Source organism: Dendrobium catenatum, unplaced genomic scaffold (genome assembly GCF_001605985.2).
Source record: "Dendrobium catenatum unplaced genomic scaffold, ASM160598v2 fragScaff_scaffold_817, whole genome shotgun sequence".
NCBI lineage: Eukaryota > Viridiplantae > Streptophyta > Magnoliopsida > Asparagales > Orchidaceae > Dendrobium > Dendrobium catenatum.
Genome location: NW_021319279.1, coordinates 68,395 through 83,709, shown reverse-complemented (window position 1 = coordinate 83,709; position 15,315 = coordinate 68,395). Strand labels below are relative to the sequence as shown.

The 15,315-nt window shown below is 37.6% G+C and overlaps 1 protein-coding gene across 1 annotated transcript in view; it reads left to right on the top strand.

The window, feature by feature from the left end:
* Positions 1-1,276: 1,276 nt before the first annotated feature.
* The window catches only part of LOC110102391 (accelerated cell death 11), a 34,888-nt gene continuing 20,849 nt past the window's right edge, over positions 1,277-15,315 (top strand). The window contains exon 1 of the mRNA XM_020830718.2: positions 1,277-1,683. Coding sequence (XP_020686377.1) covers positions 1,498-1,683 — 186 coding nt within the window. The 5' untranslated portion in view covers positions 1,277-1,497. The remainder of the gene's footprint in view (positions 1,684-15,315) is intronic.

Below are 15,315 nucleotides of genomic sequence, written 5' to 3'. Positions count from 1 at the left end.
ATTATTTGATTTTATCTCTTTTAATTAGGATTGTTGGATAGATCTCTACAATACTAAAATCAAGAACACGAAATAACATTTTTAGTTAAGTTTTCTTAGGTGCCGTAGTTAAAATATAATTAACCATAAAAAATTGGACCCATAGAAAATTAATACCCTAGAATCTTTTAATCACACTTAGACATTTCATGGCACTATAACAAAATCTCTAAGAGATTCCTCTTAATTTGCCTTCCATCTTTTTTTTTGTTGATAAATTTGCCTTCCATCTATTATCATTTTTGAAAGAAAGTCCATGGCCATTATTTATCTTCCTAAATGGTATGGTTCAACATTTTCTCCTCAGACATATGAAACTCTTTTAAAGCCCACATTGAGGGCAAATTATTGTATCCGGTCACCGAACGCAGAAATAGATCCGGATATTAACAAAATATTATTTTAAATTAAGCGCATCAAAAGTGCAGGTAAAACGTAGGTAAAGTGCAGGTAAAGCGTAGGTAAAGTGCAGTCAAAAGCGCAGGTAAAGCATAGTCAAAGCACACCTAAAGGGCAATCAAAAGCGCAGGTGACGTGGCGTGTTTTTATTTGATGTCTGAACCTATTCTATGCATCGGGTGACCGGATGCAATAATTTGCCCACACTGAGAGGCTTATATCTTCATGAATAAATTATGCACAACTCATCATGATCTGTCTCGATCAAACACCAAGATGTGATTGATCATAGCTTGGAGCGGGTGGGGCAAGGATCTAGTGCTCCTAGGTGGTCATCATTAATGTGGTAAACATACTAGTTTGATCAAATTTGTTTTAGTCGACTTATTTCGACCCACTTGAAATCAAGATCAGAGCCTCTTAATGTAATTATCTCAATATAATCTTTATTTTAATTATGAATTTATAAAAGTTGTATTTTGTTTTTCCTCCGGTTAACTTTTATAATTTTTTATTCCTTATTTGTAGGATATCAGAAATGAATTACCATTCATATCAGTCACAATACTTAATTTTTAAAATAAAATTTAGAAGGATTTACATATATATCATTTTATACTATTTTATTTACATATCTAATACCAAACATTTTAATATTACATACACACCACCCATAGTTTAAGCCATATAATATTAAAGTTTTAGGTATTAGATATAATTAAATAGTATATTGTGGTATATATATAAATATATCTCCTTAAAATTTAATTACTCACCATTATCAAAATATTATATGTAAATGAAACAGTGAAACAATTTTGGGCGAGGAGCGTATTAAACTTACAAATTTTTTCTAAGCTGTGAGAGTCCGGATCCCCTGCCCCTCTCTCCACTCGCCATGCGACGGCATCTTCACTCTTGCTTCCAAAGCACGCCGAAGCTTAGAAGCAGATATTAAACTCCTGAAGCCTAACAGTAAGCGAGCGTGCGCTAGAGAGAGAGAGAGAGAGAGAGAGGGAGAGAGAGAGAGCGAAGGCAGCTTTGGAAGATTCTTCAGGGATGGCGACGGACGAGTACAAGCCGCTGAGGCGAATCGCCGATGCTTTCGACAGCCTCGCGGGGACGGTCAACTCCACTGTTCCCATCGAGGCTGTTCACTTCTCCGATGCGTGCTCTCGCGTTTCTGTTCTCTTTGGCTGCCTCGGGATTGCCTTCAAGTTTGCCGAGATGGATTACGTCTCCAAGGTACATTCTTGTAATCATTATTGTATGCTTTCATTTAATTTGAGACCTTGCCCCCTCTATAGTTGATTAGGTTGTTTGAATTGGGTGAATCTGCTGATTCTTGGTGATAAATTGGTTCCTTTTGTTTTTTGAACCGTTTACTTAATCCTGTTTTCGGATCTCTGAAGCTTTGCCTTTGATATAATGATAGGAACAAAATGCCATAGTTTGTGAAATATGCGTATAATTTCTCCTAAGTTTATGGTGGGTGTAATATAAATTAGATTTGTATTGACATACAATCAAGGTCAAGCCCTATCATCTATCCTGTTCTCTACAGTGCAGTATAAGTTGAATGATTCATTTGATCATGTTGCGAATTATACTACCTAGTGAAGAAGTGAGTAATCTGCATACTTATATAATTGGCAAACAGAAAGAAGTAGATAAAAGATTTGTTTTGTTCATCCTCTTCACATCTTCTGAAGAGGTTCATAAGGAGTCTAAGAAAGCAATATGCAATACAAAGATTTTAGCTTTTAATGATTTATATAATAGAGTAGATACTAAGGAGGACGAAAAATATATGTATAAGCTAGCTAAACAAAGAGATAGGAGTAGTAATGATTTAATTCAAGTGAAGTGTATTAAAAATGAAGATCAAATAGTGCTTTTATTCGAAGAGGATATTTCAAGGTGGATGTGATATTTTGCTAAGTTTTTCAATGAAGATTGTGAGAACGCGATTAACTTTAGTGACCTTAGCACCCTAAATGAAAATAAAAAGTTTTATTTTTATCTTCATATTAGTAAAACCAAAGTTAAAGAGGCTTTAAAGAAAATGAAATATGAAAAAGCTGTTGGACCTGATAATATTCCAATAGAGGTATGAAAATATTTAGGAGATGAAGAAATTTCTTGGCTTACAATATTATTTTGAAGACTAAAAGATGCCAGATGAGTGAAGAATGAGTGTGTTGATTCATATTTTTAAGAATAAAGGTGATGCACTAGATTGTGCCAATTATATAGGAATTAAGTTCATGTGTCATACTTTAAAATTATTGGAGAGAGTTATGGAGTAGAGGTTTCGGCGTGACACTAATGTTTCTCAAAATCAATTTGGATTTATGCTAGGTAGGTCTACTATGGAAGCTATAGATTTATTGAGAAGTTTTATGGAGTCGTATAAAGAGAATAAGGAGGATCTACATATGATTTTTATTGATTTAGAGAAAGCATATGATAAAGTTTTAAGAGAAGTGCTATGGAGAGTTCTACATAAGAAAGGGATAAATAATGCTTATATTCAAGTCATTAAGGATATGTTTACAGTAGCTATTATTTGTGTTCAAACACAAGGTGGTTTAATCATGTATTTTCCTATTTCAGTTGGATTACTTCAAGGATCATCCTTAAGCCCATATCTTTTTTGCTTTAGTTATGGATGTTCTCACTAGACATTAATAAGAGGTTGTACCCTGGTGTATGCTTTTTGCTGATGATATTCTTCATGTTGATAAAACTAGAGAGGGAGTTGCAGGTAAACTTGAATTATGGATAAAGTTGTCAAAATAGGGTTTCAGATTAGGTTTGGGTGATCATAGTGAAGTCCTTCAAAGGAAGAATTGTAGAACAATGAAGGCATTGTTCTTTTGGAGCAAAAGCAAGTGTAAAAATCTGAAGACTCTCAAGGAAGATTTGAAAAAGGAAATCATTGAACTCCAAAATAAAGAGGCTGATGGAATTGGCTGGACTAATGAGGATCTCATTTTGCTTAGAAGTAAAGTACATGAACTGAATGTAACTTTGAACCGGTTGGCTACATGGTGGAATTAAAGGGCAAAGGCTAGATGGCATGAAGAAGGGGACAACAACTCTAAGATGTTCCACAACTTTTCTTCGGCTAGAAGGAATGGGAATAGAGTGGTTCAAATTAGAGATATGAATAATATAGTTCATGTTGAAGAGGATGAAATTGAGAAGGCATTCACTCATTTCTTTGAAGCTAAATGGAGGAGCAGAAACTGTGAGTTAAATGGCTGGCCCAATGTATCGGAAAAGCAGAGATTAAGCCAAAGTGTTGTTGATGAATTGTGCTCGGATTTTACAGTGGCTGAGCTGCAGACTTCGGTTTTTCAACAGGGCAACAATAGAGCTCCAGGTATGGATGGAGGGACTTCTTCTTTCTTTAAATGCTATTGGGATATTGTATGGAGAACGTTATGGGCAGCTATTAGGAGCTTCCTTAATTCTGGCCATATGAACAAGTCTTGGAAGGATACTCTTATTGTCTTGATTGCCAAAATCAAATGCCCATTAACTCCATCTGATTACAGACCGATTAGTTTATGCCATATTAACTACAAAATTGCAGCCACTATTTTGGTTAATAGATTGAAGAAGTGCATATGTAATTTGATCACTGAAGAGCAAATGACATTTATGTCGGGTAGATCTATCTCTGAACATTGCTTGTTGGCACAAGAAATTGTTCATAAGTTTAAATTCTCCAAGAACAAGAAGGGATTGATGGCATTGAAGCTTGACATGGAACAAGCCTATGATAGTATGGGGTGGCCAGTACTTGATCAGATCCTTAAATGGTATGGGTTTCCTTATATGTTCTCTAAACTTCTCATGGATTGTGTTGTAGGTGTGAGATTTTCTATCATGATTAATGGAAGGAACTCTGAGTGGATTGATGCTCATAGTGGCTTTCGGCAAGGATGCCCACTATCTCCTTATCTCTTCATAATGTGCTTCCAGTTGTTGTCTAATTCGATTGAGTAGAAGGGTCATGATCTTGGTATTAGGGTCTCTCCTAGAGGTCCTAGGATTACTCATCTCTTGTATGCAGATGATGTACTTCTTTTCTCCCATGTGTCCTTTTCTTTAGCCAAATCATTGAAGAAGATAGTTGAAGATTTTTGTAATTGGACGGGCCAAAGGATTAATGTTAATAAATCTCAGATCTTATTTGGGAGGGCAGCTGGATACACAATTAAGAAGAAGGTGACCAGATTTCTTGGCTACAAGAATGTGAAGGAGATGAGCTATCTTGGGATCAAATTGTCCTTAAGAAGATTGAAGTTGGCAGATTTCCAATATCTGCTTAGTAATGTTATGGATAAGCTCAATGCTTGGGGCAAAAAGACTTTATCTTTGGGAGGTAAGATTACTCTTATCTCTAGTTCCTTGTTGACTATGCCAAATTTTCTCATAACCCACTCGTTAATTCCTAAGAAGTTGTTGTATGAGGTGGAGAAACTTTGTAGAAAATTTCTTTGGCATAAATCGGGTGGAGAGTATAGTTTACACTATGTGGCTTGGGAAGAATTGTGTAAACCGAGAAGTTTGGGAGGTTTGGGTCTTCATTTCTCCTTTGTTACGTATTAGCTCTTTGAGATCAAGTTAGCATGAGATTTTTATCAAAAAAATGAATCTCTTTGTTTCAAAGTTATCAAGCATAAATTATGGAAAGGACTTGAGGAGTGGAACACATAAGAAGTGCACTTCAAATGCTTGGAAAAACCTTTCTGATGGGGGAAGACAGCTGCAGAATATTACCAGGTGGGTTGTGGGTAATGGTAATAATATAAATGTCCTTATGATATTTGGGTGTTGGACATGAGCATTAACAATCGACTTTGGTAGATTGTTGTTTGCTTTGGAAGGGATGTGTGTAAGCCAACTGTTATCTGGTGAGGGGCAATGGAACTATTTGTTGCTTAATGAAGTTTTCCATTCAGATTTTGTCATGTTGATCAGCAATGTTCAATCATACCTGGGATGGAGGATCGGAGAGAATTGCTATGGATGATGTCAGGTAAGTTATTTCTGCTATGTCTTTTGAATATACCTGAAGTGCAACTACAATTTTGAGTATGAGGACTACTTCACATGGTTGTTAAGCTCAAACTCAACAAGAAAGTTGAAATTTTCTGGTGGATACTTGGAAAGTCTGCTATTCCCACAAGGTTTTTCTGCATTACCGAGTAGACTTGGATTGGTAAAAGCTGTGTGAGGGGCTGTAATAGTATTGAAAGCTATGAGCACAATATGGTACATTGCAATTACCTGATTGATGTTATAAAACAGATCAGGTTGGGGCATTGGTATTCTGTTTTCAAACTATCAACAGCTGTCTAGCAGGAGGCTGAGGAGATTGTCCAACCGTAATCCTGGTATTGTGAAGATTTTACTGCATTGTTGTGTATTTGTCCTGGAGAAATAGAAACTGTGTGAAGCATGGAAAATCTGCTTTACCTCTTCTGTGACGGCTTCTAATGCCCTGGTTGTCTTGTAATAAGGTAGTCCTTTCTTTCAAACTGGGGAACCAATCTCCTTAGGGAGTCTTATGAGTCTTGGTGCCCTCCTCCGAAAGATTGGATGAAGATCAACGTTGATGCTTCACTGTTCAGATCCCATTGTGCTGGAGTGGGGGGAATTTTTAGAGACCATAAGGGAAGGTTTATTCTTGCTTTTGGGGAGAAGAAGATTCATTGGGACATTACCAAACTTGAGATGGAGGCTGTTCTTTCGGTCAAAGACTATATTAGAAGTTGGATGCTTGAGTACAAAGGGGTGATTATTGAGAGTGATAATCTCAATGTTATTAGATTCATTCAAGCTTCATTCAAGAAGAATAATCAGATTGTGGACAGACGGCCTTTGGAGGAGATTCTCTTTGTCAATGATTTTCATAAAGTGGCTTTTAATCATGTTTATAGAAATTATAATAAGGTGGCCAACCTTTGTGCTACCATGGCTAGTAGTAGGAGTTTTTTCTTTGATAGCTTTTCTTTTAGTAGCATTCCTTCCTTGCTTTTATTTGCTATCAAGGAGGAATGTGATGCTTTTCATTCTTTTCAAGTGTAATTAGCTTTACTTTTTTCTCTTAATACAATTGATGCAAGTATTCAAAAAAAAAAAAAAAAGATTAGGTTTGGGTTGAACCCGAAATTAACTCAAAGTCGATTCGATTTTGTAAACGAGTCAGAAATTGGTGAGAAAAGGTCGCCTGCACTCGGTAGTGTACGACAAGGTGCCATATCCAAAGGAATATTCTATACCAAAGTTCAATACTTTCAATGGAAACAATAATCTTAGATAGCACCTAACATAGTTTAAAGCCACTTGCGTGAACATGGGAGGCAATAGTTCCTTATTGTTTCAGCAATTCATCAACACCTTGACGGGAACTTCTTTCGAATGGTACACTGAGCTGCCAAATGATTCTTTAAAGATGTTCGAGAAATTAGAGGCTCTATTCATTAAAAGATTTGCCAGTGCGACGAAGAAGACTACCATCGTTGATCTCTTCCTAGATAAGAGAAAGAAGGACAAGTCAATGATGAATTATATAACTCGCTGGTGCAATCTCAGTATGAAGTTCGAGCAGCAGTTAGAAGAAGAACTTGCAGTCCAATTGTTGATGGAGAATATTGACGACAAAATGCAACCCTTTTCGTGCATGGCTTCCATCACTACATTCCAAGATCTGCTAGACAGGGTGGCGATGTTTGAAAAGTTAAACTTGCTAAAATCTAAAAGCCTCCCTAATAAACCAAAAAAAGGCCAAAGCACTTGACGCTAAGAAGAGTGAAGCCTATTTCATATTCCCTTCCAGATCTGATAAGATAAAACATGTGGCATATGATGTTCATAAAGGTAAACGCGCAATATATAATGTTGATAAAAGGAAGCAATCAATGCAGAATGAGGATAAGCCAAAATATGCTTATATTTCTTAATCCTCAGCCAAAATTGGTGTTTGGTGTAAATGATAAGTCTAGAATCTTTCCTGGTGGAGGAGAGCGTCCGAGACAAGCAATGGGAGTTGGTGATAGAACGTTCCCATCATTCAAAGAAAAAATAAATAAAGAATATTCATTCAAAAGAGAAAGTGTCGCCAAACTGTTCCGACAAGCACTCAAGGTTGGCCTGGAATTGCTAGAATGCAAAAGGCTTGAAGAGTCTAAACATAGTGGCGACTCAAATTACCATGGTTTAAAATTGCGCAATATGAGGCTTGCCTTGAGGCCCGCCTTTGCTCAATTCTAGTAAAAAAGGCCTCGATGCTTACGCCTCGAGTTTTTTTATGAGGCTTGCGTCTCAACTTGGTTGAGGCCCGCCTCGCCTCGCTGGCATGAGGCTTACGCCTCACGCTATATACATTAAAACTTACATAAATCTTGAAGTAAATGCCCGACATTGGACTCTATAAGAGAGGACGAAGGGGAGAGAGCAGTTCATCATAATGATGTTTCAAATGAAGAACCCCTTAGTGATGACAGTGCTGATGACTTATGAGTTCTTATGTGATATGTCATTGCTATTTATTTTTGGAAATTCGAATTATAGGTTAATGAAAAGAATATTAGGATTTGAGAAAGATAGAATTTTGAGTTGAACTATATTTCATGTTGTTTTATTATTGGGATATTTTGATTTCACTTCATATCTTATATTTTTTTATGTTTTATATTATTCACTCATTAGTATATAAAAAATTTACCATTTTATGTTTACGCAATCTTTTGATTTTGAGGCTTACGCCTCAAATTTCCTTGAGGCTTACGCCTCGCCTCACGAATGAAAAACGCCTCAATACCCATATACGCAATTTTACACATTGCAAATTACTGCCTGTATCATTGGATGATCAACCGCCCAATTAAAGATTGTTATGTCTTTAATGACTGACTAGAGAAAAAGTATAAAGGAGGAGAGTTAATGTTATCCGATAACATGTTGATTCATCCCAAATAAGAATCCTCTCAGGTGGTCATGTCCTCTTCCACACCTCCGCTTAAATAAACAACAATAAAAGAGCCTATTGAAGATGGCAATGGGAGACTGTGGTCTCCAAGAAAACAACTAACATATTGAAGCAGTTAGGAGTACCTGGTGTTAAGTATAAGTCTCCTATTGAGCCAATGCTAAATTTAAAGTGGTTGCTTTTGCCGCATGCATCCACCTTCAAACAGCAACCTGACCAAGTTAGCTCATCAAAGTATGGTAAGAAAAAATCAAAGTCTTTAAAGAAGAGAGCCAAATCAAAGAAGCCTATGGAGAAGAAAACAACAACTCAAAAGGTCATTGATAATTTGGGCGAATATTACCAGACTGTCAGGAGGCCTATTAAGCTCGGTGACTTTATGAAGAAGCTTAAGATAAATAAAAAGGAAGAAGCTAACGAAGAATTGCTTTCTACGGAGACATGCGAGTCATCTCGGTGACATCAAAGATATTAGAAAGAGATGAATACGTCGAAGAAGTGGCCCCTGAATCTTGTCTGATGGTGTTATCAATGGATTTTAATTTAGAAGAGGATCTATATTTTTCAAAAGAAGATGATTCAGATCTTGATATAGCATCGCAAATGGAGCAAGTGAAACTGGAGGATTATTCTGAGTCTACAGGTGAAACTCCAGATGCTACAATGGCTAACTCTGAAGAGAATATTTCATTAAGTAAGTCTGAATTAGACAAGATAGCCCAAGTGCAGTTGAGAAGTGGCAAGGTGCTGCCACCTCCACTGAAGAAAGGGGTTCATAGTAAAGACAAGGGGAAGAACATAGTCATCAATGAAGATATTATCCTAGAAGACACTAAGAAGAAAGAGGCTTCATTTAAAGGGATAAATTATAACATATTATCTCACTTAAGAAAAATCCCAACACAACTCAACATATACGGTGCCCTCGTGATGCCAAAAGACCTTCGAGAGACTCTAATTCAGGCTCTCAAAGACCCTAAAAGATATGAGATATAATTTACTGAGTGCAATATGACAGAAGTGCTACAAGCTCGAAACGAGCCAATAATCGCTTTTGCTAAGGATGATCTGATGCTCGGAATGACAGATCACAACTGCCCTCTGTATGTTATTGCAGAGAGCGACGATATGATGATCAGTCGGATTTTGATCAATCTTGAATCCTCCATAAATCTCATAAGCTTAAAGGCATTGAGATCATTGTGCCTCGATGTGCAACATCTTGGGCAAGAGAAGTTAATCATACACTGCTTCAATAAAAAGGAGCAGAAGACCCTATGATCATTTACTCTCTCACTCACATTTGTAGAACTTCATATAAATACCAAATTACATGTGATTGACGCAGATACCTCATTTAAGGCGCTTTTGGGTCACCTATGGTTGCATGCAAGGTTTAAAATTGCGTAAATAAGCCTTAATGCGATTTTCGTTCGTGAGGCGAGGCGTAAGCCTCGAGGCGGTGTGAGGCGTAAGCCTCATGGACGCAGAATTGCGTAAATGAGAATTTAAGGGTTTTAGCAGGTAAATAATAACAAGTTTCTATCATGCAATAAAAACATCTAAATGACATGTAACATTAGTGGAAAGAAACAAATTAATGCAATAAAATCATGTCCCAAAGTACAAATTCACAAAATATTAGTCTATCAAAACTCCCAAAGTACAATTAAGAAAGAACATATAAAATTCAATCATATCCCATCACTAAATGGGTTTTCAAGAAAATCTTCTTCTCCAATTATATCTATGAATGTCATATCTTCATCATATTCAATGTGACTCACTTTTCTCTTCCCTGTTCAATAAGAATGATCATTATCATGTTAATTGCTCGCTTGATATAAATATAATGCAAAAGCATATAAGAAGTTGAGGAATACCTTTATTTGATTGTTGTGCTGCAAAACTAGTAGATGTACCCACTTGATCTGCTTCGCCCCTCAAGACATCCACACTTAGATCATCTAGCTGCAGGTCTGATAATGACAAATCTATCTCATCATCTATAAACCACTCATTATCAGATGTCATATCATCACACACCAACGGGTCCTCATCATCCTTCAACCTCTTGTTCCTCAACCTCCTATCTCTCAACCTCTTGTTGTGCATAATATACATCAGGGAGTTCATTCTAAGTGTTGAAAGCCAATTTCTTATCTTTGTTTGCACTTGATTATATGTACTCCAGTTTTGCTCACACCCAGAAGAAGAACAAGTGAGACCCAAAATTCTAACAACAAAATTTTGTAACTCAAGGGTTGAATCACCAAACTGGATCCACCATTCAACTATTTTCAAGAAAAAATGATAATCAGAATATATTAAAGTATTATGCATTTACAAAAATAAGTATACCTGGAACCGTTTGGCAATAGTTGATTTTGCTGCTTGTAGACAAAAAAATCTCTCCTATTCCGAAATAGAACAAGTTGTAAATCTGCAAGCTCCCTAACAGTCTGGTCCGGTATTAGTCGTTCCATGCAATGATACAAGCCTAGCTTCACCTCCAGGTTTGAAGATTTCCTCTATGAATATTAAAATTGAGGATTGAGATAATACGCCGCTGCATGTAGATGACGGCGTAACTGTACCTCCCACCGAGCATCAATGATATCCCAAATATCTTTATAATTTGCCTCCTCTCCTCCCAAGTTATGTGCAATCAACTTCTTCGCCTCATCCATAGCATTATAAATAAAATCCATGGCTGGTTTCTTCTCGGCATCCACTAAACGTAGAACTTGCACCAAGGGTCTCGTGCTCAATATGGCATAGGTCACAGTAGCCCAAAATTTATCATTTAAAATTAGCTTTTGTATTTCCTTCCCCTCAGTTTTCTTCCCAAACGCAGAGTTAAGCCATTATGTTAATGTAAACATTGCTTCAAGAGGTTATCTCACAACCAATAGGCTCTGCAGTGTCAAATAAGATGTGGCAAACCTGTAGAATAAACTTGCATTAGGAATTGAAAATGATTTGCAGTGCACAAATGCAATAACGAACCTAGTGGTTGCAAGACGAATGATTTCCTTCTTTGAAAACTTTCTCATCAAGGCTAAGACCCATGACTGGTTGTAAATGAACTTTGTGATCTTCTTCGCCCTAGAAAGAGCGCTCTTGTGTTGAGGTAAATCACTGAGTTCCTCCAATATGAGATTGATACAATGTGCTGCGCAGGGGGTCCAATATAGGTGTTTCCTCTTCTCCATCAACATCTGACCAGCTACTTTGTATGCACTTGCATTGTCAGTCACCCCCTGAACAATCAATTGCTCCCCAACCTCCTCAACAACCCCATCTAGTAAATTGAAAATGAATACAGCATTTTTAACCTCATATGAAGCTTCAACGGATCGTAAAAATACCGTGCCGTAGAGATTGTTGACAAGGATGTTAATCAAGCTCCTACTCTTCATGTCGGACCATCCATCTGACATAATGGTAACACCAGTCTCAATCTATATCCGTTTAATCTCATCAATGCTCTGCTTTGTGTTCTGCAGCTCCTCCTTCAAAATCCATGTTCGCAACTCGTACATGGAAGGTGCTTTCAACCCTCTCCCATACAACCCTACAGACTGCAGCATATTGAAGCAGGCCGGCGATGTCGCAACATTAAATGGTATGACATTCTAAAAAAAAAAATTGCCAATATCCATGCAAACCTGGCGTCGACCCTCTCTGGTACCAGCTGTAGGCATCATCTGTGCTTGTCCTCTATCCTCTCCTGGATTAGTCATATACTGGTCCATCAGACCCTGTGCACCTATATTATGTATAGTGGAGGAAGAGTCCTTTCCACACTCGCTCCCGAAGTAAGTACTATGTTCGACCCTTTAATCAAATTGCTCATATTGTAAGTGTTTTGCATTGGTACTTTTCTTCATGTAAGCAATAATTTCATCCTTCACCTTGTCCGACACATTTGCACACGGTGTACTTTTTTATGAGAGTATGATAAGTGTTCCTTCATGTGGGTTACTCCGCCCTTCACCACTTTCTAGCAAAAATTGTATTTTAAATATACATAAGTCTTCTCACTGCCGCCTATATCAACTTGTACACTGTATTTCCAAGTAGGGTTCCTCTGCAATGACGTATTAGATTTTTCCTTGCCCTTAACCATATTTTCTAAAGGAAAAAAGCAAATTAAAACAAAAACACTAAAAAAATTTGAAACCCTAGCTTTCCTATAAGTTGAATCATACCCTAAACTTTAAAAAAAAATTCTAAGAACTAATCAAGAAAGGATGTAGAGGGGCGGCCGGAAATAAAGGGCTCACCGGCGAGCATCGGCGTCGGCGGGAGAAGCGCCGGAGACGTGCGGGAGATCGGGCTTGGAGCTTTTGCAGGATCGGGAACGACAGGTTGCGGGATCGGGAAGCTTGCGGCTTGGCTTGGAACGGTAGAAGGGAGAGGCATTTTCATATTTACTTAAAGTGAGTGGGACCCAATCTTTGAGGCGCACGCCTCATGCAAAATTGCGCAATAGCGCAATTGAGGCGCGCCTCACTCTGCTTGAGGCGTACGCCTCAGCCAAAGCCAAAATTGTTTAGGCCTCAAGGTGTTTTGGGTTCAAATTGCGCAGAGGCGCGCCTCTTATTGCGCAATTTTAAACTATGCTTGCATGGGTACGACATTGCCCCGTTAACACTACATTAATGCATGAAGTATCTTAGGGATGGAGAAGAATTCAAAATCTTAGGTGACATTTAACCCTTTGCAATCCATGGAGTAACAATCTATGAAGATGTCAAATACTTCATTCCAAAGAAGCTGAAGCCGTCAAATTCTCTCGAGGCCCAGACATCGAATCCATAGATTGCAAAGTGACCTAAACAAGAAGGTGAGAAAAGGCAGGTGGGTCCCAAAGCACCGATCGTTCCTAAAGAAAGGAAACATTTGCCTCATCTAGGGAGTGACACAAATGAATGTGATGTCACCCATTCCAAATCCCGGAGGGTGTGCCGGTCAATGACTAAAGGGAGAAGGGAGGTTGAATATTCAAATGACGATCATGACTACGACTCTATCTACAAGAATACGGTACAGGAAATATTTTCCAGAAGAATAAGTAGTCTGTCACTCTCAGATAACGTACTCGTAGACTCACGCGTTCCCTTACGACACTTCAAAGAAATCATTCCACGAGAGGTGCATAATGTCGAAGAGCTCATAACATTCTACGTATCTCTCTAAGAAACAGGAGTGGGCCAGTGAGCCCATTTTATTCAATTGAAAAACTCGAAGAATAAGAAAATCGTGGTTGGTTTCGTAGGCTTGTCGATTTCGGGGTATTAATACCTACGAGGTTTCCTAGATATACTACCAGAAATATCCAAAGAATGTTGTGAAAGTGGGTAAAACTCGTTCTTCCAAACAACAAGTTCGTTTCTACTTGAGCCTTTGGTATTGAAGAAATCCCACTCATTAAAGAAGAAGGATATTTTTGCAAAAAAAGATCTAGGATTTATAGTACAAAAATATCCCTGAAAGGAGATTTGCCGAGCAATCACATGCGGGAAAATCAAATCCGATGACGATGGTTATGAGGAGATGTACGAAGTTGACACATATGATGATCAACCCGTAGAGGCCAAGTCTGCACCAAAAGAACTAGAAGATGGTGGATAGGCAACTACTGTGGACGAGCTAAAAGAAGTCAACTTGGGAACTGAGGAGGACCCTCGCCTAACCTTCATTAGTTCTTGTCTACCTGATGAGAAAATAAAAGAAATAAAAAAACTTTTTTGTGAATTCAGGGACTGCTTTGCCTGGACATATGTTGCAGTTGGAGATTTCCTCTTCTGGCACTAAGATCTGTGGGATTGATTCTAAGATCTATAGTATATAATTATTAGAATCAATAAGATTAAATGGCTTTCTTCTTCTATTTATTATAACTAATTAGATTAAATGTCTTTCTTTTTTCTGTTTATTCTCCTAGATTATATATATATATATATATATATATATCCCCTAAATTTCTTCACATATAGATTTGTTTTTCTTGACAAGAGTTGAGAGAAGAGAATTGTAGGGATGACCAACATAGTTATGCCAAAGTAAGGACCATTAAGAGCCTTTTTATTATTTGTTCTGAACTCCTGCCTAAAGCTATCCACCAAAATGGTATGCAGATGATATTATAATCTTTGCTATTGCTACCAGTAGCTGTACGAGGACCATCAAGAAAATTCTTTCAAACTATTGTTTATGGACGTGTCAATCAATTAACAAATCCAAATAAATATAATCTGTTCCAAATATTTGTCTCTTAGGAAAAAGAAAAAGATTGCCAAAAAATGGAGTATAAGCTTGTTCATGACCTGATTTACTTGGGTGTAAAGATTGTTCTAAGGAGATATGTTTCTGAAGATTTCAACCACTTATTAAACGTTCTCTTGGAAAGTGATAGGAAATACTTGATTTCAAGTATTTCCTATTCGCTTCTACAGCAAATCTCAATGCAAAACTGCTGTTCACAGCAAGAAAAACAGCAAAAACAGTGGAAAAACAGGGAAAATCTGAGAGAAAAATGGAGAAACAACTTGTATTTTACTAGTAGATGCAAGGAAAATAGCAAAGATACAAGGATCCTCTATTCGAGAGGAGGATCGCACTCTCCCAATCTCTAGAATTCGTTCTAGAGCCCAAGCCTCCAAGAAAACCCTAATTGCAATCAATCAAAACATCATCCCTCATAATCTCCCTCTTAATGCAAAATATTTCCTAATTGATTTTCCCTCCCTAAGCCTAGCCGCCCAACCCAAATTGAAATTTGAATCAAGTGGGGCCCCCATGTGGGCGGGCCAAAAGATGCGCCTCCTGTAGACCTGAACCGGCCTTTGGGCCGATTCTGT